This window comes from Bos indicus, chromosome 21, assembly GCF_029378745.1.
Source record: "Bos indicus isolate NIAB-ARS_2022 breed Sahiwal x Tharparkar chromosome 21, NIAB-ARS_B.indTharparkar_mat_pri_1.0, whole genome shotgun sequence".
In the NCBI taxonomy this organism is placed as follows: domain Eukaryota; kingdom Metazoa; phylum Chordata; class Mammalia; order Artiodactyla; family Bovidae; genus Bos; species Bos indicus.
This window is the reverse complement of record NC_091780.1, coordinates 58,747,847-58,771,241: the sequence shown is the minus strand read 5'-3', so window position 1 is coordinate 58,771,241 and position 23,395 is coordinate 58,747,847. Positions and strand designations below refer to the sequence as shown.

At 50.5% G+C, this 23,395-nt stretch overlaps 1 protein-coding gene across 3 annotated transcripts; it reads right to left on the bottom strand.

The window, feature by feature from the left end:
- Window positions 1-7,381: 7,381 nt before the first annotated feature.
- On the bottom strand, window positions 7,382-20,522 carry CCDC197 (coiled-coil domain containing 197). Of its 3 annotated transcripts, none has more exons than XM_070775601.1 (8): window positions 20,236-20,520; window positions 19,505-19,726; window positions 18,133-18,215; window positions 16,201-16,379; window positions 12,841-12,951; window positions 11,312-11,383; window positions 10,893-11,009; window positions 7,382-7,662 (listed from the first exon to the last, which is right to left on the bottom strand). In XM_070775601.1, the coding sequence occupies exons 2-8, from the start codon at window positions 19,558-19,560 to the stop codon at window positions 7,459-7,461; spliced, it is 822 nt and encodes a 273-aa protein (XP_070631702.1). In that variant the 5' UTR covers window positions 19,561-19,726; window positions 20,236-20,520; the 3' UTR covers window positions 7,382-7,458. The 3 variants fall into 3 exon arrangements, with proteins under 3 accessions (XP_070631702.1, XP_019839534.2, XP_070631703.1); XM_019983975.2 differs by having other exon boundaries at window positions 19,470-19,726; window positions 20,236-20,516; XM_070775602.1 differs by lacking the exon at window positions 10,893-11,009 and having other exon boundaries at window positions 19,470-19,726; window positions 20,236-20,522.
- Between the last annotated feature and the right edge of the window lie 2,873 nt (window positions 20,523-23,395).

Below are 23,395 nucleotides of genomic sequence, written 5' to 3'. Positions count from 1 at the left end.
CAAGCGGCGGCTGCCCCTTCTGTAGAATGGAGTTGGGAAACTGCCGCTTCCTAGCTCACGGGTTGTGGGGAGGTTCCAGTGGTCTGTAAGCAGCCTCCTGGTACCACACCAGGAAGTCCTGACCACGTGGAGAGCCAGCAGGAAGCCTAGCTGTCTAGATTTACTCACACATCCTTGCTTGTCCAACACTGAACACCCGCTCTGTGCCCCCCGATAGGCACAGAGATTGAGGGGTGAGGGAGATGTCACTCGGAGCCTCACGTCTCGCCATGCACAGGGCTGGAGAGCCACTTGGGGGCCTCGGGCTGGGCATCCTGGCAGCTGGCAGCTAGGACAAGCGAGCTTTGGCACCAAAGGGCACAGAGATGGTGCAGCGGCCTCTGAAGATGCCTAGTAAGATACAGGGACATGCTGGTACCGGGTGGGCTTGGGTCTGAACACGTTTGAGATTTTTTTTTAATTTTTAATTGGAGTATAGTTGCTCTACAATGCTGTTGGTTTCTACTGTACAGCAAAGTGAATCAGCTGTACCTATACATATAGCCTCTCTTTTTGGATTTCCTTCCTGTTTAGGTCACCACTGAGCACTGAGTAGGATTCCCTGTGCTTTACAGTAGGTTCTGAAGACATTTTAGATGTTCCCGTAGTCTGGCCAGCACTTATAGTCTTGAGTACAAGTCTTGAAGTAGCCGGCCATTCCTGGGCCAAGAACAGGGCTGGGCAGAGCCTGAATCCCCAGGGTGATGAGCTGGGAGTGAAGGCAGAAATGCCCAGAGCCTCTTTTCAGCTGGGGCCATGGCGAGGAAGCCTCCTCCACAATTGTCCTGTTACCCGGTCTAGGAAACTTCCTTACCTGAAGAATGGAACTCAGATTGGGACATCAGATTTTTAAGGTTAGATAGAGACCATTCAGAGAATGGAGCCACATTCCAGAAAGCAGAATTGCTGAACTTGGAGAAAGCAGTATTCAGGGGCCAAGAACCCTGTCTTCAGAGACTGATGAGAGTCCTGTGGTTGAACCACCTGACAATCTGCTTTGTTCTTAGAGATGTCAAAGGTTAGGATCAGTGAAATGCCAAGAGTTGGTTTCCAATTACTTTAATCAATTTTTGAATAAAGTTCCCCCCCAATTATAAAAGTTAACCATGCTTATTGCAGAAACTTTGGAAAATATACAAAACTATAAAGAAAAAAATGAAAAATTAGAATCTTCCAATCCAGGGTTCACCATTTTTAACATGGCAGAACAGAGTTTCTAACTCTTTTTTGACAGTTCAGTGGTCCTTAGGGACCCAATTCCTGCCCAGCAGGTGGGCTGCTCCCCATATGCTGGTGATTTTTGGATTAGAAACAGCATGGAATTTGAAGAAGTGTGCAGGTGTATCTGACAGCTACTGCTGTGATACTGTGTAACAAACAAACTCCCAGTTCACTGGCTTACAATTATAAGCATTTATTTCATAATCAGGTCTGTGGGTTCAGTGAGGAGTGAATGGTATCAGTGAATCTAAGCTGCGGGTTGGTCTATGTGGGCTCCATGTGGCTTTCATCCCTCCGCAAGCTGGGAGCTCCCACAGGCACATAAGGCCCACTGCACAGTAAGTTTTAAGCCTCTGCTTGTGTCATAATCCACTAACATCCCATTGGCCAGAACAAGTAACATGGCCAACCCAAAGTCAAGAGGTAGAGATGAACACAGCCTTTGGCAAGAGTGTGGATGTAGATGCGCCCATGGGCTGGGGGGTGGGGCACTTATTCAATCTTCTGCATCTGGTGGGTCTAACACTTCCCACCCCCTCCCCAGGGTCAGGACCCTCCTGTGTGGAAGCACTGCTTCCGCCCTTTAGTCTATTTCCCTCTTTTACATATATAATTTTGATTACACAGTGTTAGTCGCTAAGTCATGTCCAACACTTTAATGGCCCCATGGACTGTAGCCTGCCAGGCTTGTCTGTCCATGGGATTTCCCAGGCAAGAATACTGGAGTGGGTTGCCATTTCCTTCTCTAGCATTGGGTGTATATTCAACTTTTTAAAAAATGCTTGTTTTCTTTTTTCACTTAGCTTTATACCCTATAGATAATTTCCTTATATTAAATATTTTTGAGAACATGGAATATAATGGCTACAGAATTATAAAGTCATAAAGTTTTGCATGACTGGTTGCACTCTCCCTCTGAGATACTGAGGTTTTATCCAGTTTGGCTGCTATAAGTAGCAATGTGGTAGACATCTTGGTACAGACACTGCTTGTACCACATTGGTCATATGGTTGGTCTCTAGCCATGGAAGATACGCACCTCACTAAAGCTCAAAAATTTGACCAAGGCCTGGAAATCAGAGCATGGAATCTCCCCTAGTCATAGAGATTTGTTCAGAATGGAGAGGGAGCCTAGGCTTGGCCAGTCAGGGATTTGTTTCAAGAGTGACATCTGACCCAAGGTGATCCAATCAGAGTAAAGCCTGGGACTTGCCGGGGGTTTACTGGGAGGAGACACACTCTCTTTTCCTCTGACTTCAACTTTAAAGGATGCATGCCCGAGGATGCTGGCAGCTGTTTTGTTTATGCGAAGCCTGAGAATGAAGCCAAGATGCAGGAAAGCAGAGCCCACAAACAGACTGGATTCTGTGGCCACTGGGCCCCTGATCAAGCTGTTCCTGAAGCTTGAGAATTCCTGGACTTCTTGTTTTATAAGCCAATACACTCTCTCTTTGGCTTAAGCCAAGTTGAGTTGGACTTTGTCATTTTGAACCAAATAGCTCTGGTTTCATTCACTTAAATTTTTTGACTTAGAATTGCTGAGCCAAAGGACACAAACATTTTGTAAGCCTCTTAAGACCCCTTTTCAGAGCGCTTTCCAGAGAGTTTATACAAACAGCATTGCAGTGTTGGAGAGTCTATCTTACATGGATTAATGTACTAGCTAATATTTTTTTGATGGGCAGAAGTTATAAGGTGTGGACGTCCCTGGTGGTCCTGTGGTTAAGAATCCACCTGCCAATGCAGGGGATACAGGTTAGATCCCTTGCCTTGGAAGAGTCCACGTGCCACAGAGCAACTAAGCCCGTGTGCCAGAGCTCCTGAAACTGCATACCCTAGAGCCTGTGCTCCTCCAGAAGAGAAGCCACCGCAGTGAGAAGCCCTACGGCCACAACTAGAGAAAGCCCCAGCAGCAGTGAAGACTCAGCGCAGCCAAAAATCAGTAAATCTTTACGTAACCACATCCACAAAGACCCTTTGAAAAAAAGTTATAATGTGCAATTTTATTTTCAGTCAAGAGAAAGATCTTTCATGTTTGTAGGCCATTTTTATTTTGTGATTTATTTTTTGTCCATTTCGGGAACAATTGATGTCATTCTTTTTACTCGCGTTCTTTCAATGTCAAAAACATTGATCCTTTTTCAAATTTCTCAGCATTTCCTTGATCTCACCCCACCCCCATTTTATTTTCTTTAGACATTTTGCTGTGTTCTGAGGTAGATGCAGCTTTCATTTTTATGTGGTTGAACTATTTTCAGGCATCGCTCCTGGTTGCTTTGATGCTTCCGAAAATTCTTCCGGACTAAAGGTAGATGTGGAGCAGATTTCTTCTTTTTGACGTGGGTGTACTCGGTGTTTCGCACCCTGTGATTGGAGACCAGTCTGCGCTGGAATCATCTGGGATGATTGTTAAAACAACAGATCTTGGGGGCCTCATGCCAGAATTCATAATTTCTGAGAATAAGCCCTGTTTAGCAAGTGTCATAGGTGGTTTTAATGAATACTGTCGTTGGAAAACCACCTCTCAAAGGAATTGGAATATACTATAATATCTGGTGGGAAAAAAGACATAACTTGATCTTTCTGCCAAATAGCCAATTTTCTCAGCTCCAGCCATTAGCTAATAGTCTGCCTCTTCCTGAATGGTCTGTAGAAAGAATGCTCTCACACTTAAAGAAAATTAAAGCTGGAATTTGATGTCAGGTACAAAGAGCTCTCAGTCTTGGAAAATGTCCAGGCCCTCAGGCTCCTGGTGTCTTGGGGTCTCAGGGTCTGGATGTGAAGTCAGATGACATGACATTTCATAAGGTATCTGAAACCACTGCTTTTTTCCTCCAAATGCTCCTGAAGGCCTTTCTCCAGCTAACTTGGAATCCAGAAAGAAAGTGCTTTGAAGGTTCACGGCCACGGCTGAGAGAGCTTTCTCAAAAGACAGCCTTTTTTTTTTGACAAAAAAGCCCAGCAAGGATAAACTCCCATGCTCTAGTACATGCCAGCAGCCTGGGAGCACAGGGCCCTTCAATGCAGGGCCCAGTTGTCAATTTCATGACCAGGCTCTGCCCAGGGGAGGCTGGGAGTTTCTAGAAGACTCGGTCGGATGCCTGCTGTAACTTATAGCAGTGACCAGGTCATTGTCACACCAGTCCTCTGTTCTGATGGCCCTCCTCCCCAGGAAGTGTGTCAAACATCTGAACTCGACCTACTAACACACGCATAACGTGTGCACAGCAGGTAGATGGCAGGGTACAGAAGGACAAGAGCTCTTCACAGAGCCCCAGTGGGCAAAGGCAGAGGACCGTGCCCTGGGCCCCTAACAGGGTGTTATGTCCAGGACCTCTGGGGAGGTCATATGGGGTGGGGATGGCCCTCCCAGAATGCCAGGACCCCATCATGCTTGCCCCATTGTACAGATGGGAACTGGAGTGCAGGCAGGGGGCTTGGTGTTCCACGTGGAGCAGAGCCCACCTTAAGCATTTGGGATTTGTCATTCCTCCAAAGCAGCAGTTCCCAAAATGTGGTCCTGGGACCAGCAGCATCAACATCACTGGGGAGCTTGTCATAAATGCAGACTCCAAGGCCTGGCCACCCCAGGCCTGCTAAGCTCTGGGTGTGGATCCACACTCGATCCTAAAAAGCCTTCCTATGCAGATTTAGGAATCATTGGCTTAACATGTGCCCACATGACATGGGATCCCATTACATGGGTTCTCCCACAGTACAGGGAAATTAAGGAGATGCTTCAGATCTCTTTGGAAAGCAGATGTTGCGGGGAGAGAAAGAAAGCAGAGGGGAGTGGATGTGAGAGGCTTCCTGTGATGGACTGAGCATTCCTGTCCCCCGGCACTCCTATGTTGAAATCCTCAGCCCACTACAATGGTGTTGAAAGTGCGGCCTCTGGGAGGTGATCGGGTGAGGGTAGAGCCCTCATGGATCGGATTAGTGTCCTTATAAAGGGACCCCAAGGGGCTCTATCACTCGTTCCACCGCCTGAACCAGGAAGTGGGCTCTCGCCAGACCAAACCTGCCATTGTCTTCATTGTTGACTTCCAGCCTCTAGAATCAGGAGAGAAACATCTGCTGTCTAAGCCACCCAGCATATGGTATTTTAAAAAGATTTACTTATTTATGGCTGTGCTGGATTTTCGTTGCTGCTTTCTCTAGTTGCAGCCTTATTTCATAGGCTTTCTCTAGTTGCGGTGAGAGAGGGATGCTCTCTAGTTGCAGTGTGTGGGCTCCTCATTGCCGTGGTCTCTCCTGTTGGGGAGCTTGGGCTCTAAGTGCACAGGCTTCAGTAGTCGTGACTCATGGGTTCCAGAGTGCAGTCTTGGTAGCTGTGGCTCACAGGCTCAGTTGCCCTGCAACATGTAGGATCTTCCATGACCAGGGATTGAACCAGTGTCCCTTGCACTGGAAGGTGGATTCTTAACCCCTGTACCACCATGGAAGCTCTGGCATATGGTATTTTATTATGGCAGCCAGAATGGACAAAACACTCCCATATATGTCCTCCAGAACAGAGTCCAAACCTCACAGCCCAGGCTTTGGAACCCCACGTGGCCCCCCAGCCCACCTACCATCTCAGACTGCCTGTCAGATTCTTCATGCTGCAGCCAAATGAGAAGGCCCCTGCCTTGTGTTTCCTTCACTTCCTCCAGCCCTCCCCTCACCTCTCTCTTCTGAAATCTGACTCAAGCTCTACCTGGGATGTTCTCTTGGCTCCAAAGGCCCAAGAGTCAAAAACTTGAAATGATGCTTTCTCTGCAGCACCCTCACCCTTTTGGTGTAAACTGCTCGTAAGACCTGACCCAACATCACCTCCTTTCTTATATTCAGCTTCCCTAATTAATTTAGTGGCCAGGTCCTACTCAGGGCCCCACCCCACTCTCCCTCCCTCTGAACCTCCCGTTATCTCTCCCAACAGTACCTGGAGAACATCAGTCCCGTGTTGCTTATTGGAGGAATTGCATCATCTCTTCTGAAACTCCCCCATGAAAGGTAACTTGCTGACATGCCACTGTTTGCCGCAAATCAGTTGCTCTGAACTTTCAACGTTTACCTAAGTCAGTCAACATCAGCAGATCCCCAGGGGCTGCGGTGGTCACTAGGATGATTTTACTCCGGTGGCTCAATGACACCAAGCCAGTGCATCCCTGCAGACCAAGTCTTTCCAACCTTGACCTAAGAACTTCAGACTGGAACAGGGACTCCCTTAGACATCCTCACACCCAATTTCACAGGTGGGAAAACCAGCTCTGAGAAGGGCTTTGCCTTGCCCCAGTCTCCCTAAGAGTAGCACTCATGCCAGGAAGCTCTTGGACCCTTGGGTGGGCAGTAGGCACTGGCTTGGTATCCAGCTTTTGGGAGCCAGTGATGAGATGCCCCCTACTAACTGAGTTCCCTCCACCCTGCTGTGGGTCAGGCCAGCTCCCATGCATCCTATGGCTCTGGGCGTCTCCTGTGACTCCTGTGTTCCCAATAATCAGGCATTTATCCAAAGCTCCTTGGTCTCAGATAGATCCACTCACAATAGTGAGAAATGCATCCCTTACTTCCGGTACGGGTCTCCAGCTTGATACCTCCCACCTGGCTGCTGCCTCCAACTCGTGACCTTCCCCTTGACCCCCTTCGCTTGTCCATGGTCCCAGGCAGGCCTCATCTTGATCCCTGTGCTGTGCTTAGTCGCTCAGTCATGTCCGATTCTTTGCGACCCCTTGGACTATAGCCCTGCCAGGTTCCTCCGTCCATGGGGCTTCTCCAGGCAAGAATACAGAGTGGGCTGCCATGCCCTCGTCTGAGAGATCTTCCCCAACCCAGGGATCGAACCCAGGTCTCCCACATTGCAGGCGGATTCTCGACCATCTGAGGCACCAGGGAAGCCCAAGAATACTGGAGTGGGTAGCCTGTCCCTTCTCCAGGGTATCTTCCCGACCTGTATTGCAGGTGGATTCTTTACCAGCTGAGCTACCAGGGAAGCTGCACTTTGATCCCTATCAGTCCCCAAATATGGGGAACAGTGCCCCCTCAGCCCCTTCTGGCCTCAGGATCCAATTCTGCTCTCTCACTGCCCCGCCCCCACCTGCTGGCCACCCCCTCCCTGCCCCACCCCCTCAATCCCAGGAGCCCAAGTGGGTGAAGAAAAGAGGCCAAGCAGGTGGGGATTTGGTCGTGATGCTGGCAGCCTGGAGGCCCCAGGCTGCCTCAGCTTAGGTTGAAGCACTCTGAAGTCTGGGTGCTGGGGAAGAGGTTCCTGGGGGTTGAGTCTTCACTCACTGAATGTTTCCTGAAGGGCCTAGGGTAGCTTCTGAGGCCCTGGTTGTTGGGATTGTTTGCTGTCCAGCACACGATGGGTCCCGTGAGCAGTGAGATGAATCTCACAGTCTCCATTTTGTCCAACATGAATTCCTGGAAGGAAACAGAAATCTCTGGCACCTGACTGGGCACCGGCCCCTGGACACCACTTCCCAGACACCAAACCACCATCAAAGGTTGACCTGCATGTCCTTTCACAAAGGTCCCCAACAAGGATGTGGTATCAATGCCAATTGGCAAGTGAGCAAACTGGGGTTCAGAGAGGTTAAGTGGTTTTCCTGAAACGACACAGCCCAGCAGTGGCAGAGGTGGATGGCTGAGTCCAGGTCCTCGTGAGGCTTCCTGAATGGGGTTGCCTCTTCTTACCACTTCCTCCAAGAAGCCCACCCTGACTGCCCACAGCCTCTCTCTCTGAGGGGCACTCATTTCTTAAGGGCCTGGTTACCGTTATTTCCTCTACCTCTACCTCTTTCTCAGGCATAAGAGTGTGACTGTAAGTCTTGACTGCTTGATTGTTGAGGGGGATCCTTGGGACCCCTTGACATCTCTGGGTAATTTCCTCCTTTTTCTTGGGAAGAAGATGAAATTAATACACTGTGAATATAAGGGCAAATAAGCCCTTTCTCAAATGTTCATTCGTGTCCAACATGAAGGAGCTACACCCCAGGGGATGCCAAATACATGGCATTCAGTGTGAGCTGTGCCACGGAGCAGGTGGCCCTGATACTGCCCATGACACTCTTGTGAGAAGTTCTTCTCAATTAAGACGCAGCCTCACTCACTGCTGGACAACACAGGCCATGGGTCTTGCCCGCCACCCTACCCCCTGCCAGTGTCCTGATAAATCCCATGGACAGAGGATCTTGGTGGGCTACAGTCCACTGAGTTGCAAAGAGTTGGACACGACTGAAGCAACTTAGCAGGCAGCAACAGGTCCCAGAGGCACTAACAATCCTGAATTCAAACTACTCCACTGAACCTGCCATGAACGAGGAAAGCAAGTGACGGCTTAGGATGAAGCCAGTGCTGAAGAGGAAATAGAGGAGGGTGGAAAGGACGGTCCTTGTGGTGCCACTGAGTCTGAACCCCACCTAGATGTTGAAATTACACGCACAATACAAGACATGCTGTTACAAGAGTCAAATAACCTCAAAAAAAAAAAAGGAAGAACAAAGCTGGAAGACTCACTTCCTGATTATAAAACTTACTACAAAGCTACAATGATCCAGACAGTGTGGTATTGGCTAAGGACAGATGTGAGGACCAATGCAATAGGATTAAGAGTCCAAAAATAAACCTTCACATCTGCAGCCAATTGATTTTTGATGAGGATGAGGAGACAATTCAATGAGGAAAGAGTAGTCCTTTCAGCAAATGGTAACAGGACAATTGAATATCCTTACACAAAATAATGAAATTGGACCCCCATCTGATACCATATACAAAAATTAACTAAAATTACATCACAAACCTAAAACTACAAATATCTTACAAGAAAACTTAGATATAAATCTTCATGACCTTGGATTAGGCAATAGTTTCTTAGATATGATGCATAAAGCACAAGTAACTAAAATAAAAATGTATACATTGGATTTCATCAAAATTGAAATCTTTGTGCTCTAAAAGACATCATCAAAGCGAATAGACAACCAGTAGAATGAGAGAAAATATTTTCAAGTAATATATTTGATAAGGAACTTATATTCAGAGTATGTAAAGAATATTTACAACTCAACAGTAAAAAAGACAAATAATCCAGTTTAAAAAACGGGAAAAGGATCTGAGTAGACATTTCTCCAAAGAAGATACGCAAATGGGCAATAAACACATGTTTATATTGCACATTATTCATCATCAGAGAGATTAAAATCAAAATCACAATGAGATACCACTTTATATCCACTAGGATGGCTAAACTATCAGAAACAGACCATCGAGTGTTAACAAGGATATGAAGAAACTGGACCCCTCATACTTTGTTCACAGGATTGTAAAATTACACAGCCACTTTGGAAACCAGTTGGCAGTTCCTCAAAACGTTAAACATAGAGTTACCACGTGAACCAGAAATTCCACTCCTAAGCGTTTACCCAAGATAACTGAAAAAGTTATGTCCACACAAGTACGTGGCCATGGGTACTTTCTTCGTGGTTCAACGGCTAAGACTCGAACTCCCAAGGCAGGGGGCCCAGGTTTGATCCATAGTCAGGGAACTAGATCCCACATGCTGCAACTTTAAAAGATCACACATGTTGCAATGAAGATCAAAAAATCCCCTGTGCTGCAACTAAGACTCAGTGCAGCCAAATAAATAAATATTTTTAAAGAACATGGGCAGTAGAGGCATTATTTATAATAGCCGCCAAATGAAGACAACCCAAATGCCCATCAGTTGCCTACCGGATAAACAAGAGTGGTCTGTCCATACAATGGAGTATTATTCAGTCATAAAAGGGAGTGATTTACATAATGAAGACATTATGCAAAGTGAAAGAAACCAGACACAAAATGTATTATTTGGGGGGAGTGGCAAAAGGATTCAGGAATGAGATACTGCGAATGATGGTGCAGTTCTGACTGTACTGAAAACAGTGAAGTGAGCTCTCTGAATGGGTAAGTCTTAGGGCACTGGAAGTAGGTCTCATTAAAGATATTATTAAAATTAAAACAAGGTGTGCTGTCATTGGTGGAAGCCAGTCTGATGACCTGACCTCCACTGTTGCAGCATCAGCATTATGACTGATGGGGGTGTGGACGACTGATGGGGGTGGGGACCCTCCCAGTGAGAAGGCAAAGCTCAGCGGACTTGAGGAGAGCCTGAAGTTTAAGACGAGGACCCCTCGGTCCTCATCGGGAGCTCATCAGTGCTCATCGGGAGCACTGAGGCTCCCTCGGTCACTGAAATATCCCTCCCCGTGCAAACATATGATCACACCTGTGAGCATCTTGGTGTGTTGCTTTGCAGGTGTGTCCATGTATGTTTCATGGGTATTGCAGGGTGTTTGGCGAGACCATATGACTATCTGTATGAGTGTGTACCCTGTATGTGTTTGTGTGTGTGTATGTGATGTAACAAAGTGGACTACACATTAAGACCAGGCAGGACAGGATTTCCTTTACAACTCTGACCCAGCACCAATAGGTGCTCACTACAAGTTTGTTGAGAGGCTAAAAAAGACCCCAAGACCCTACTGCACACATGCAGGCACCACGCAGCCAGGGAGGGAAGGGCCAACAGGGCAGCTCACCACGGACACACCAGGAGCCGAGGCCCAGGACAGGCTCAGGTCGAAGCCTGCCTGGGAAGCACAAGTCCTCACCTGGATGAGGTCAAGCTTGGAGAAGAGGCCCATGCCCCTGGGCACGGCGTGGGCAGCAGAGCAGCACTGCCGGGCCATGTCATTGATGGCCACTTGCACGTAGTTGAGCAGCTCGTTCTGCAGGGAGGGGAGCAGGCTGGGGCCCCCTCTTAGAATCCCCTGCCCCCTCTCCCCACCTTGCTCAGGCCAGATAGGCATCCTGGAGCCAGGAGCCACCTTCTCATCTCGGTCTGTGCTCCACACCCAAAGGGGCTGGGATGAGTCCCTCCACTCCCCGGAGCCAGAGCATCCTCCCCTGCAAAGAGGGACACAGGATGGACTGGCCTTCCAGAGAGTCCACCCAGCTGGGGACACCTGAGGTCCACACCCAACGGAGGGGCTTGGTCGGGGGGAACGTGAAGGAACCCAGGGCTCCTCACTCGGGGCAGCTCCAGAGTCCCACACTTCAGGTCTTCGGAGTCATCATTAGCTGCGGCTTCCTTGCTTCCCACCTTAAAGAGAAAGACCCAGAACAGGCTCTGTAAACTGCGGCCGATCCAGCTCCCCCTCAGGGCTCCTTGGCTGGGAGTAGAAGCCCATGGACTCCAATGCTCGTGTCTGCCAAACTAGTCTCCCATAGGGCCTGAGAAGGTCCCACATTCACCGACTGCACCCTGCCCATGTGGGGTGTGCCCAGCACAGCCCTGTTCCCCAGCCTGGCTTCCCCACCTCCTCCCAGCAAACCCCGAGGCTAGTACGGTGCAGACTCTGGCATGGGGAGGACCTGGGGGGTGTTCAGAAGGTAACTAGTGCACAATCCCCAGCCCAGGAAAGAGAGGCTCAAAGGATTAAACCCAGAAATCTTGGCTCCTGACTCCAGTTCAGTTCAGTCGCTCAGTCGTGACTCTTTGCAGCCCCATGGACTGCAGCACACCAGGCTTCCCTGTTCATCACCAGCTCCCGGAGCTTACTCAAACTCATGTCCACTGAGTCAGTGATGCCATCCAACCATCTCATCCTCTGTCGTCCCCTTCTCCTCCCGCCTTCAATCTTTCCCAGCATCAGGGTCTTTTCAGATGAGTCAGTTCTTCACACCAGGTGGCCAAAGTGTTGGAGTTTCAGCTTCAGCATCAGTCCTTCCAATGAATATTCAGAACTGATTTCCTTTAGGATGGACTGGTTGCATCTCCTCGCAGTCCAAAGGACTCTCAAGAGTATCCTCCAACACCACAGTTCAAAAGCATCAATTCTTCGGAGCTCAGCTTTCTTTATAGTCCAACTCTCACATCCATACCTGAGAACTGGAAAAACCATAGCTTCAAGTCCCTTGACTTCAGCCCTGACTTATTCTTTCTGAGCATCACTCTTCTCCAAGGTGAAATAGAATACGAATAAGAATCACATTATTTAGGGGTGCACATGCCTGAATGGGGGCATCCCAGCTACCTTAACAGCCTGTGGCCTCAGCATCTGCCTCATCTTAGAGAAGCCCTTTGAAAACTAATAGCCACCAAATCAGAGCAGTCAATCCTAAAGGAAATCAACCCTGAAGAGTTACTGGAAAGACTGATGCTGAAGCTGAAGCTCCTCTAGTCTGGCCACCTGATGCGAAGAACTGACTTATTAGTAAAGACCCTGATTCTGCGAAAGACTGAAGGCAGGAGGAGGAGGGGAAGACAGAGGAAGAGATGGATGAATGGCATCAGCGACTGGATGGGCATGAACTTGGGCAAACCCTGGGAAATGGTGAAGGACAGGGAAGAGTGGCATGCTGCAGTCCATGGGGTCACAAAGAGTCAGATACAACTTGGCAACTGAACGACAACAACAAGCCGTGAGGGAGAAGTGGGTAAGTGGTGTGTGTGTGTGTGTGTGTGTGTGTGTGTGTGTGTTGAGGGCTGATATTATGGAGGAGACAGCAGCCCCCAGCCCTTGCCCCACCCCCACCCACCCAGCAGACTGAGCTCACCTCACAGCTGCCCACGTCTTTCTGGAGGGTGAATCCATGTTCCAGCTGCTGCCACTGCTCCTGCTTGCGGTGACACCTCCTCTGCAGCTGGCACAGCCGGATCTTGAGGCGCTGCGGTGAGGGTGGCTGGGTCACTTCGATGCAGCAGACCCTCCCCGGGGGCATCTGCCCTGGGCCTGGTCCAGGAGCTCAGTGCTCAGGGTGGTCTGAGCGAGGATGGGAGTGGGGGTGAAAAGTTCGGGGATCAGAAAGTTCTGGGGGGAGTCAGAGCCATTCAAAGCACCAGGAGATGTAGGGAAAGGTATGTCTAGGTGTTCTCTGGTGGCTCAGGTGGCAAACAATTTGCCTGCAATGCGGGACACCCAGGTTCGATCCCACGAGGAGGGCATGGCAACCCACTCCAGTATTTCTTGACTGGAGAATTCTATGGATACAGGAGCCTGGCGGGCTACAGTCCATGCAGTCGCAAAGAGTCAGACATGAAAGTAAGAAAGTGAAGTCACTCAGTCGTGTCTGACTCTTTGCAACCCTGTGGACTGTAGCCCACCAAGTTCCTCCGTCCATGGGATTCTCCAGGCAAGAATACTGGAGTGGGTTGCCATTTCCTTCTCCAGGGGATCTTCCCAACCCAGGGACTGAACCCAGGTTTCCCTCATTGCAGGCAGACGCTTTAACCGGAGTCACCAGGGAAGCTCTACTGAGTGACAAACACTTTCACTTTTCAGGCCAACTGGGGTTTGAATCCCAGCTCAGCTCCTAGAACCCTGTTTCACTCTCCATAAGCAAAACCACCTGTCTGGGCCCTTCCGGCTGCAGGGCTGCTGGGAGGACCCTGGGTTGGGGATAAGGCTGTGAAGGCCTCTGGGGCACAGGCTGTGCTGGGCACACTCCCCCGCCAGGCCCCGTGAGGATGTGCTGGGGGACACAGGATATACATGACTCCTCACTTTTCTGAGCCCTCGTTTCCTTACTTCGAAAATGAGAAAAATAGCCTGCCTGGGACTAAAGTGCAACACTTGGCTCAGAACTAATATCATCAATATTTTAATGCGATGTTTTTAAAAATCAAAGTTAATGCAAAAAATAATGTATGATGAGCAAAATATTAAAATTTTCAATAAAGTTGGGATCCAATATTGCACTTGCACACCTCACTCACCTCCCCTAGTCTCAGCTCTAGGAATAGAAACACCTACCTTGGGGTGCTGGTGTGACATCTGAATGAGATAAAGCATGTTAAGTGCTTTTCACACTGTCCCTTAACTCAGCAGGGGCCACAGGACTGGAAAAGATCAGTTTTCATTCCAATCCCAAAGAAAGGCAATGCCAAAGACTGCTCAAACTACCACACAATTGCATTCATCTCACACGCTAGTAAAGTAATGCTCAAAATTCTCCAAGCCAGGCTTCAGCAATACGTGAACCGTGAACTTCCAGATGTTCAAGCTGGTTTTACGAAAGGCAGAGGAACCAGAGATCAAATTGCCAACATCCGATGGATCATCGATAAAGCAAGAGAGTTCCAGAAAAACATCTATTTCTGCTTTATTGACTATGCCAAAGCCTTTGATTGTGTGGATCACAATAACCTGTGGAAAATTCTTCAAGAGATGGGAATACCAGACCACCTGACCTGCCTCTCGAGAAACCTGTATGCAGGTTAGGAAGCAACAGTCAGAATTGGACATGGAACAACAGACTGGTTCCAAATAAGGAAAGGAGTAAGTCAAGGCTGTATATTGTCACCCTGCTTATTTAACTTATATGCAGAGTACATCATGAGAAATGCTGGGCTGGATGAAGCACAAGCTGGAATCAAGATTGCCGGGAGAAATATCAATAACCTCAGATGTGCAGATGACACCACCCTTATGGCAGAAAGTGAAGAGGAACTAAAAAGCCTCTTGATGAAAGTGAAAGAGGAGAGTGAAAAAGTTGGCTTAAAGTTCAACATTCAGAAAACTAAGATCATGGCATCCGGTCCCATCACTTCATGGCAAATAGATGGGGAAACAGTGGAAACAGTGGCTGACTTTACTTTTTTGGGCTCCAAAATCACTGCAGATGGTGATTGCAGCCATGAAATTAAAAGATGCTTACTCCTTGGAAGGAAAGTTATGACCAACCTAGACGGCATATTAAAAAGCAGAGACATTACTTTGTCAACAAAGGTCTGTCTAGTCAAGGCTATGGTTTTTCCAGTAGTCATGTATGAATGTGAGAGTTGGACTATAAAGAAAGATGAGCACTGAAGAATTGATGCTTTTGAACTGTGATGTTGGAGAAGATTCTTGAGAGATCCTTGGACTGCAAGGAGTTCCAACCAGTCCATCATAAAGTCCTGGGTGTTCATTGGAAGGACTGATGCTGAAGCTGAAACACCAATACTTCGGCCACTTCATGTGAAGAGTTGACTCATTGGAAAAGACCTTGATGCTGGGAGGGATTGGGGGCAGGAGGAGAAGGGGACAACAGAGGATGAGATGGTTGGATGGCATCACTGACTCAATGGACATGAGTCTGGGTAAACTCCGGAGTTGGTGATGGACAGGGAGGCCTGGCATGCTGCGGTTCATGGGGTCGCAAAGAGTGAACACGACTGAGCGACTGAACTGAATTGAACTGCATTTCCTCAAAGGAAAAAAAGAGATAGAGAAAAAATGGTGTAGGTTTTTAGTGCTACCACTAGGGGGCAGAGACTGGCTGCAAACTCCAAGCCAGGTCCTTGCAAGAATCAACCAACCCGTCAGCCTCTCTTTTCCTGTTTTCTCCCTCTCCACGTCCCTGTCCTCTGTCCTGTCGTGTCCCCAGGTCCCAGCTGCAGCACAAAAATTCATCATGCCATGCCTTTGCCAGGGCAGTTTCTTCTGCATGGAATTTCCATCCCTTGGGGTGAAAGTTGAATTTATTAGAAGATAAACCAAATATGAGAGAGATGACCTCTGGGGGCATTTACTCTGAGACAGTTTCTGTTCGGTGTCTCACAACTGCCTACCAGCTAGGTTGTATTGCCCCCATTTCACAGTTGAAGAAACTGAGGCTTAGAGAGGATCGTGCCCAGGATCATGGAGCTAGTCAGAGGCTAAAGAGGAATTTGAAACTCAGTCTGTCTGAATCTAGCACTCCTGACTTTTCTACCACAAAGATTACTTTTTAAGTATAAGCTGAGTTTTCCAGGGGACACACCCAGCAGAAGCGGAGGGAAAGGGATTCAGAACAAGGCTCTGGAGTGACAGCCCCACCCAGATTCCCAGCAGCCCACCCCTGCTCCAAGCCTTCTTCTGGGGTGCAGAGAGCGGTAGGTGCCTACACCCCAGTTCTCTGCCCAGGGGGATGAGCCAGGCTTCAGGCAGCTGTTACCAGGATCAGAGCCCTGTGACCCTCCTCTAGAGACTCCAGGCTCTTGTGGACGGCCTGGTTCATCTCGAGGAAGGCCTTGAGACGCTTCTGGATGTCCTGGCTGACTGCGAAGAGCTTCCCGTAGTGCTCCACCATGGCTGCCACGGGGGTTTCTTCCGGCTCCTCCCCTTGGTTGTAGCCTACGGAGACAGTGCGTGGCAGGATGGGTGGGCACAGAATGCCCAGCCCCTGCCTGCCCCCTGCAGTGATGCTCACACGGTGGTGGTGGGGAACTGCTGCTGTCAGCTGGAGCCTCAGAGTTGAGAAGGCTCCATCACCCACACCTCCTGTCCCTTCAGGAGAAGCCTCAGCATTTGAAAGGCTGCAAGGATTCAGGATTGAGTGATTCTGGATCACTGTCGAGCGAGGCAGGAGACTCCCCACGCCCTGCCCCATCCCCTGGAACCCCCAGGAGAAACTGCTGGCTGGGGGAGCCTGCAGGAAGAGGACAGGGGTCGTTGCTGCCCTGAGTGAACAGGCCCCAGCCTTGGTGTTTGCTCCTTCTAGGTGGGTTGAACAGGGTTGCATGGCTAGGAAGGCCCCAACCTAGGAGGTTGCTGGCAGCAGCCCTGGGCGCTGGGTCCACATCAAGACCTGTGCTTGGACTGGAGCCCTGTGCCCCTCCTTGGCTCGGTGCTCAAGGCTCTCTGGTGCTGCTCAACCTTCCAATCACACCTCCCAGCAACCCCTGCCGGGCCCCGGTGTTCCAGCACACTGGAACTCACCAGCCCCAAACACACCACGCGGGGCTCCAGCCTACGTTTGTGCTGTTCCCTCTGCCTGCAGCGCTGGTTCCCCTTTGCTGAACACCTTTGAGCTCCATGAGTGGCCCCCTCCTCCATGAAGCCTTCCCTGACCTCCAGGGCAGAGTCCTTGGGGCTCCCACAGCTCCAGAGCACTTAGCACAGTGGCTCTGAAATCAGATAGACCAAAGTCTGAGACCCAGCTCCACCACTTCCTGGCTGGGTGACCTTGGGTGAGTCCCTTAACGTCTCTGAGCCTAGGTAATACAGTTCCCAGAAGCTCCTACGTGTATGCATGCTCAGTCACCCAGTCATATCCAACTGTTTGCAACCCCATGGACTGTAGCCTGCCAGGCTCTACTGTCCCTGGGATTCTCCAGGCAAGAATACTGGATTGCCATTTCCTTTTCCAGGGGATCTTCCTGACCCAGGGATCAAACCTGCGTCTCCTGCATCTCGTTCTTTGACAGGCAGATTCTTTACCACTGAGCTACCTGGGAAGCCCTGGCACCTCGTAAGGAGGACTTATACCTTAGCACAGAGTAAATATTTCATAAACAATAACAGTTATTTTATTATTGATGGTGTAAAGATAATAATATGATGATAATAATACAAATATGTAACTATGACTTCCCTTCCATTTCCTACCAAATTCCCAGCACTGATCACAGTGGATTCTGGCACAAACCATGATCAAACGAGACACAGAAACCCATTGCAGATGTCTGTAATTTTAGCTCCTAAGAGCAAAACCAAAGACAAATGAGATAATAACAATAGCTGGCATTTCCTGGGTGCTAGCTGAACGTCAGGCACTGTGATTTGGGGTTGGCCAGAAAGTTCATTCGGGGTTTTCTATAAGATGGTACAGAAAAACCCAAGGGAACTTTTTGGCCAACCCAGTATGTGATGATGAAATGTGATCCAGGCCACAGAACTCTCATTGTCCTCACTGTACAGAGACGCTGAGAACTTGCCACACAGGTCACATGGCTGGCGGCCAAGCTGGCTCGACCACAGTGAAATGGGCCTGTGGGTTCCCATGCAGCAGGTGAGCTCGAGGTTCAGTGGGGCCACACATGCCCAGGTCCCAGGCTGGGAGGTGGTGGCGGAGAGGACAGGCCTTCTGCAAAAGTTCCATACGTACCCTTGGGGATTTTCTCAAGGACCTTGATCAGATAGTCTTCAAAAACCTTGTGCTTCTCCACCTCCCTCTTCAGCTTCCTCTGCCTGTAGAGTGAGCCAGACTTGAGGACGTGGTGTGGAGACCCCCAGGCCATGACCCCTGGCAAGGGCCCGTCTCTGGAGCCGTGTGGATCTGGGCTGGACCGGCCACTGTCCCCATCAGTGGGCCACTGACTGCGTCTCTCCACCCCCATTTTACTGCTGAGTAAACTGAGTCATAGAGAGGTCAAATAGATGCCTGTGGTCAGGCCGTAAGAAAGGAGACCTGGGGGGAAGAGCAAGGCTGAAACTTTCTGGCGTGGGGTCTACGGAGCCCCTCCTGCAGGCTGAGCAGGTGGCAGATGGCCTGAGCCCCCACTAGCCAGTCATCTGGCCAGGGGCTTCACCTCTCTGCCTGGGTGGGCCATGTGTAACAGGCGTAACTAGTTCCTCACAGGAAGGTGGGGACCAGGTCTGGAACGCCCAGCGCATCTGAGGTCGGGGCCCCAGCAGCCCCCAGAGGGGAGACGGCCACATGGACTGCCCAGCCAGGCTTGACAGTCAAGGGCATCACCAAGCAAGATGAGTCTCCTGCTCTGGGCCCATTCAAGGTCAGCAGTTAAGGGCAGAGAGCAGAGGGAGACAGGGCCATGGTTAGGTATCTCTGAGTGACCACTGAGTGCCCCAGGGCAAGCCACTCTGCATCTCAGACCCTATTTTCTCATCCACACCATCCTGAAAAATGCAAGAAAGAACGGTCTTTCCCGCTGCAAATACCACGTGGGGTAAGCCACAGTGCTAAACATTATTGGGGTTGGAAACCCTGTGAGAATATGATGGATGGGTTGGACCTTCTCTCCAAAAAATCGCTCACAGATGCATCCTTTTGCACCCAATTCAGGCTTTCGTGGGCAGCCTGATAGGGAAGGGGCTCTCTGGGCAAGGACCCAGGGCATCTGCTTGGAGCCAGGGCAGCAGCCTCGCACGTTGATTTTGGAAGGGCTGAGTTGACAGGTGCATGGGGATGGCCACCCACAGCCCTGCCTTCACGCTGGGAGACTGAGCTTGTGCGGGGCTTGGGGCCAGCCAAAGCCTGAAGTCAAAGAGGGAGAGTTAGGCGCCCCCACCCCTCTCTACTCACAATTCAGCTACCCCTCCTGACTTACTCCAGGCATCCCCCACCCCCTGGCCATTTCCTGGCCCTGAGGAATTTTTCCATTGCCTCCTCAGGCATTTTTGCTCAGTCCCAGCCGCTTAGGCCACTGCAGGTGGCCCTGGGGCCAGGGCCCGGGGCACAGCAGGGCTTGGGACAACTCGTACTTGGCCTGGAGTTGGCAGAGTTCCTGGAACAGCACCTGCAGGCCCCTGTCCTTGTTGCCGGGATCGCTCGGGCCAGCCTCCTGGCCTGCATCCCTGGCCGCCAGCATCGCCGCCACACCACCTCGGGCGACTCTGGACGATGGGGGCCGCGTGGGCCAGGCAGGAAGGAGGTGGGTGTCCACGACAACAGTCAAGGCAGCAGCTTTCTCTTCCAGTCCTCCTGACGGTCCTCAGAAGTCAGGTTCCAGTCTCGCTTCCTAGAAAAGGAAACCGAGGTTCAGAGGCGACCCCTGTGACCAGCTTGAGGATGTACAGCAGGGCTGATCTGGACTCCAGTTTCATTAAATTCAAAGTCTGGGGCCTTTGAGCAGTGCCTCCAGCTCTGGAGGAACCAAAGGTGCCATTCTGCAGTGGCATCATTGACATTGTCACACCATAACGGGGACTGTCAAGACCCATGGGCGCCGAGATGCCTGGGACTTGCAACAGGTGCTGGCTTCCAAGAGCATTTAGGAAAGAGTCCAAGGGTGCAGAGCTGTTGCAGAGTCAGAGAGTAGCCCACAGAGGGAGGAGGCTCCTTTGTCATCTGTCTCTCCCCACCCATCCTGCCAATCATTTATGCATTTAACTGACATCATATACTCTGAGTGTCCATAGAGCTAGACCGAGGTAGACACTTGGAATAAGCTCACGGTCAAGCTGGGAAGGTGGCCTAATTAACAGGCAGTTACAACACAGCCTTGCAAAGAGTTCCTGGGCTGCTCACCTAAACGGCTAAAAGAAGACAATCTCCCTAAGCACGCCATTCATTGGCCACCTGCTGGGCCAGGCCATCACATGGGAGGAGCAGGGTGAGAAGGGGAGGGGCTACTTGGTCAACTTTTCCAGCCCCCAGCGTCAGACAGGGGTCCATGAGCACAGGGAGGAGGAAGGGGCCTGGCTGACTCACTGGACAGCTCCGGGAGCACAAAGCCATCGCCAACCTATGACGTCACAATGCTGGCTTCTGTTCTCATGACATTGTCTATTGCAGGATTCACCTGGGGGTGGAGTGGAGGGCCTGATTCCCTGAGTTCCTGGGGGCCTTTTTCTCCCTGGTTCAGTTCAGGGGAAGGGCTGGAGAGGCGTTGGTGACCTCAGGGTAGGGGGTAGGGTGGACTTGGGCTATTTTTACCCTTCTTTCAAGGCTGATCTTTCTTGATACCCTACCTTGCAAGTTTCCCAAATCCTACTGGCTTGTCCTGGGACTCCCTTTTTGCCTCCTTTAACCTGATTTTGGGTAGCTATAGCTTGGGTACTTCCCTAGGTGGGATAGTCAGCAACTATGGAGGGTTCAGCCCCTCTCTCCTCCACTCCCCTGCCACCACCCCCCCCCCCCCAAGGCTAAGGATGAAGCCTGGCCTCGGGCAGGGGAGGTGGGGGAACAGAAGGAAACTTCTGGACCTAAACCTGGTCCTGGCCCTGCCCCTGCCTAATGCTCAGCCCTGTTACCTGGTGCAGGGCCTCTGTCACCGGCGGGGACCTGGGCATGGTGCCTGCCTCTGATACACCTGTTGCATTCACTGCCCAGTTATCTGGCCTGGCCTTCCCCACTGGAGGCCCCATTCAATCAGAGCGGGGGCTCTGCAGAGGGCAGCCTGGGAGGGTCTCACCGGGGAGAGCATCAGGAGGGGCTGCAGTGAAGGCCGAGGTAGGGCAGGGGCTCTGCAAGTGCAGAGACAGGCCTGGGCTTGAGGGCAGGGTGTGAGGTCGGGTCTGTGGCTGGAGCTGGGCAGGGGCTGGGGCTATGACTAAGGCTGGGGCAGGCTCTGGACCAAAGGTTGAGGATGGGGCAACAGCCAACCCAGAGGAGCTGGGTTGTTATTCTGGGACAGTTCCCCAGCTTGCACTCTTCAGCATTCCCCTCATGACTCTTCATCCACAGACAACGGGTTCGGTCTTAGCTGGCAGAGTCCCTGAGCAGATCCCAAGGGCGCTATCTGACCTCCATGGTTCTGGAGCCCAGAAAGCATTTGTTGAGACCAACCAAGAAACAAAGGTGGACCTGGATCTGGCCTTGGGCTCAGATGAAGGGTTGCTGGTGCTAAGGGAGAGAAGCCCGGGGCTGCCAGAGGGTCAGAGCCAGGCCTGGGGGCGGGGCTTGTGTGTGGAGGAGGGGCGGAGGAAGTCCCCCCAGTTTTGACAATGTCTGAGATGGTTCTTAAGCTTCCCAGTTGGTAGTAGTGGTAAAGAACCCACCTGCCAATGCAGGAGACATAAGACATGTGGGTTGGATCCCTGGGTTGGGAAGATCCCCTGGAGGAGGGTAAGGCAACCCACTACAGTATTCTTGCCTGGAGAATCCCATGGAGAGAGGAGCCTGGCGAGCTACATGGGGTCGCAAGATCACAAATAGTCGGACATGACTGAAGCAACTTAGCACGCATGTATGAGGTGGTTCTTGAAGATAAGAATGAATGAGGATGGACCTAGAGGCGATTGTAACAAGTAGAGTAAGTCAGAGAAAGACAAATGGCAGACATCACTTACATGTGGAATTAAAAAAAAAAATACAAATGACTATTTACCAAACAGAAACAGACTTTCAGACATAGAAAACAGACTTAGGATTAGCAAAGGGAAAAGGAGGAGGAGAGATAAGTTAGGAGTTTGGGATTAACAAATATATACTGGTGCTGCTGCTGCTAAGTCGCTTCAGTCGTGTCCGACTCTGTGCGACCCCATAGACGGCAGCCCACCAGGCTCCCCCGTCCCTGGGATTCTCCAAGCAAGAACACTGGAGTGGGTTGCCATTTCCTTCTCCAGTGCATGAAAGTGAAAAGTGAAAGTGAAGTCGCTCAGTCGTGTCCCACTCTTAAACAAGGCCCTACTGTCTAGCATGGGGAACTCGACTCAGTTCTTGTAATAACCTCTACTGGAAGGGAATCTGAACTAGAATAGATAGGTACATATGGATAACTGAGTCACTTTCCTGTATACCTGGAACAAACACAGCATTATAGATCAACCATACTTCAGTTTTAAAAAGAATGAGTGAGGAGAAGTAAGGTGGAAAGGGCATTCCTGCAGGAGGACTGGCAGAGACAAATGTTCAGAGACACACAGTAGCAGACATGGATCGTGAGAACAGTAGGTTTAGTGGCTAAGTCACGTCTGACTCTTACGACCCCATGGACTGCAGCCTGCCAGGCTCCTCTGTCCATGGGATTCTTCAGGTAAAAATACTGGAGTGGGTTGCCATTTCCTTCTCCAGGGGATCTTCCCAACCCAGGAATCAAACCCAGGTCGCCTGCAGTGCAGGCAGATTCTTTACCAACTGAGCTACAAGGGAAGCCCTGTGAGGACAGTAGGTGGATCCTTAAAAGCTGAAGGTGAAGGTCAAAGCCAGGATATGTCTGGGGAAGTTGCCAGCAGGATCCAGAGCATCTCCACCAGGACCTTGGGATGCCTGCAACAGAAACTGGCAGGGCCACTCTGGACAAAGAACACATCCGTGAGAGGCTGTGAGGGATTGCACAGAATCAGAAGAAAGGCTGAAGAGCCAGGTTCAGAGAGGACCAGGTCCCAGGGCAGCCCTGGAGATCCAGACAGCAGGAACTCAGGGTATAACCTCCCAAGTGAATCCTTCCAACCTCTTTCCATAAGCTTCTCCATCCTTAAGAGGCCAAGTCCTTAGAGAATGTGCCCAATTGGCTGAGCCTGGATCATGTGCCCGCCCCTTGGTTTGACTGACAGTCACATCATGGGCTCTGCCGTGGGGGCTGAAGGTTTCCCAGGGCAAATCCTGAGGCTGTTGACTCTAGAAGGGGAAATGGACCCTGGGCAGGGCTCCCTGCACGGAGGCTCAGAGAAGATGGAATAAGGAGTTTGGGCTTTATCCTGAAGGTGATAAGCAGCTAAAGGAGAGACACGGCCAGACTGCCATT

Bases quoted from the DNA above. Each gene is read 5' to 3' on its own strand.
- CCDC197 (XM_019983975.2), bottom strand. From the start codon at position 19,576: ATGCTGGCGGCCAGGGATGCAGGCCAGGAGGCTGGCCCGAGCGATCCC. The intron at 16,380-18,132 runs GTACGTATGGAA...CTGTCTCCGTAG, and splicing joins CCTTGAGAAAATCCCCAAGG to GCTACAACCAAGGGGAGGAG. The intron at 11,384-12,840 runs GTGAGCTCAGTC...TTTCTCTTTAAG, and splicing joins AAGACGTGGGCAGCTGTGAG to GTGGGAAGCAAGGAAGCCGC.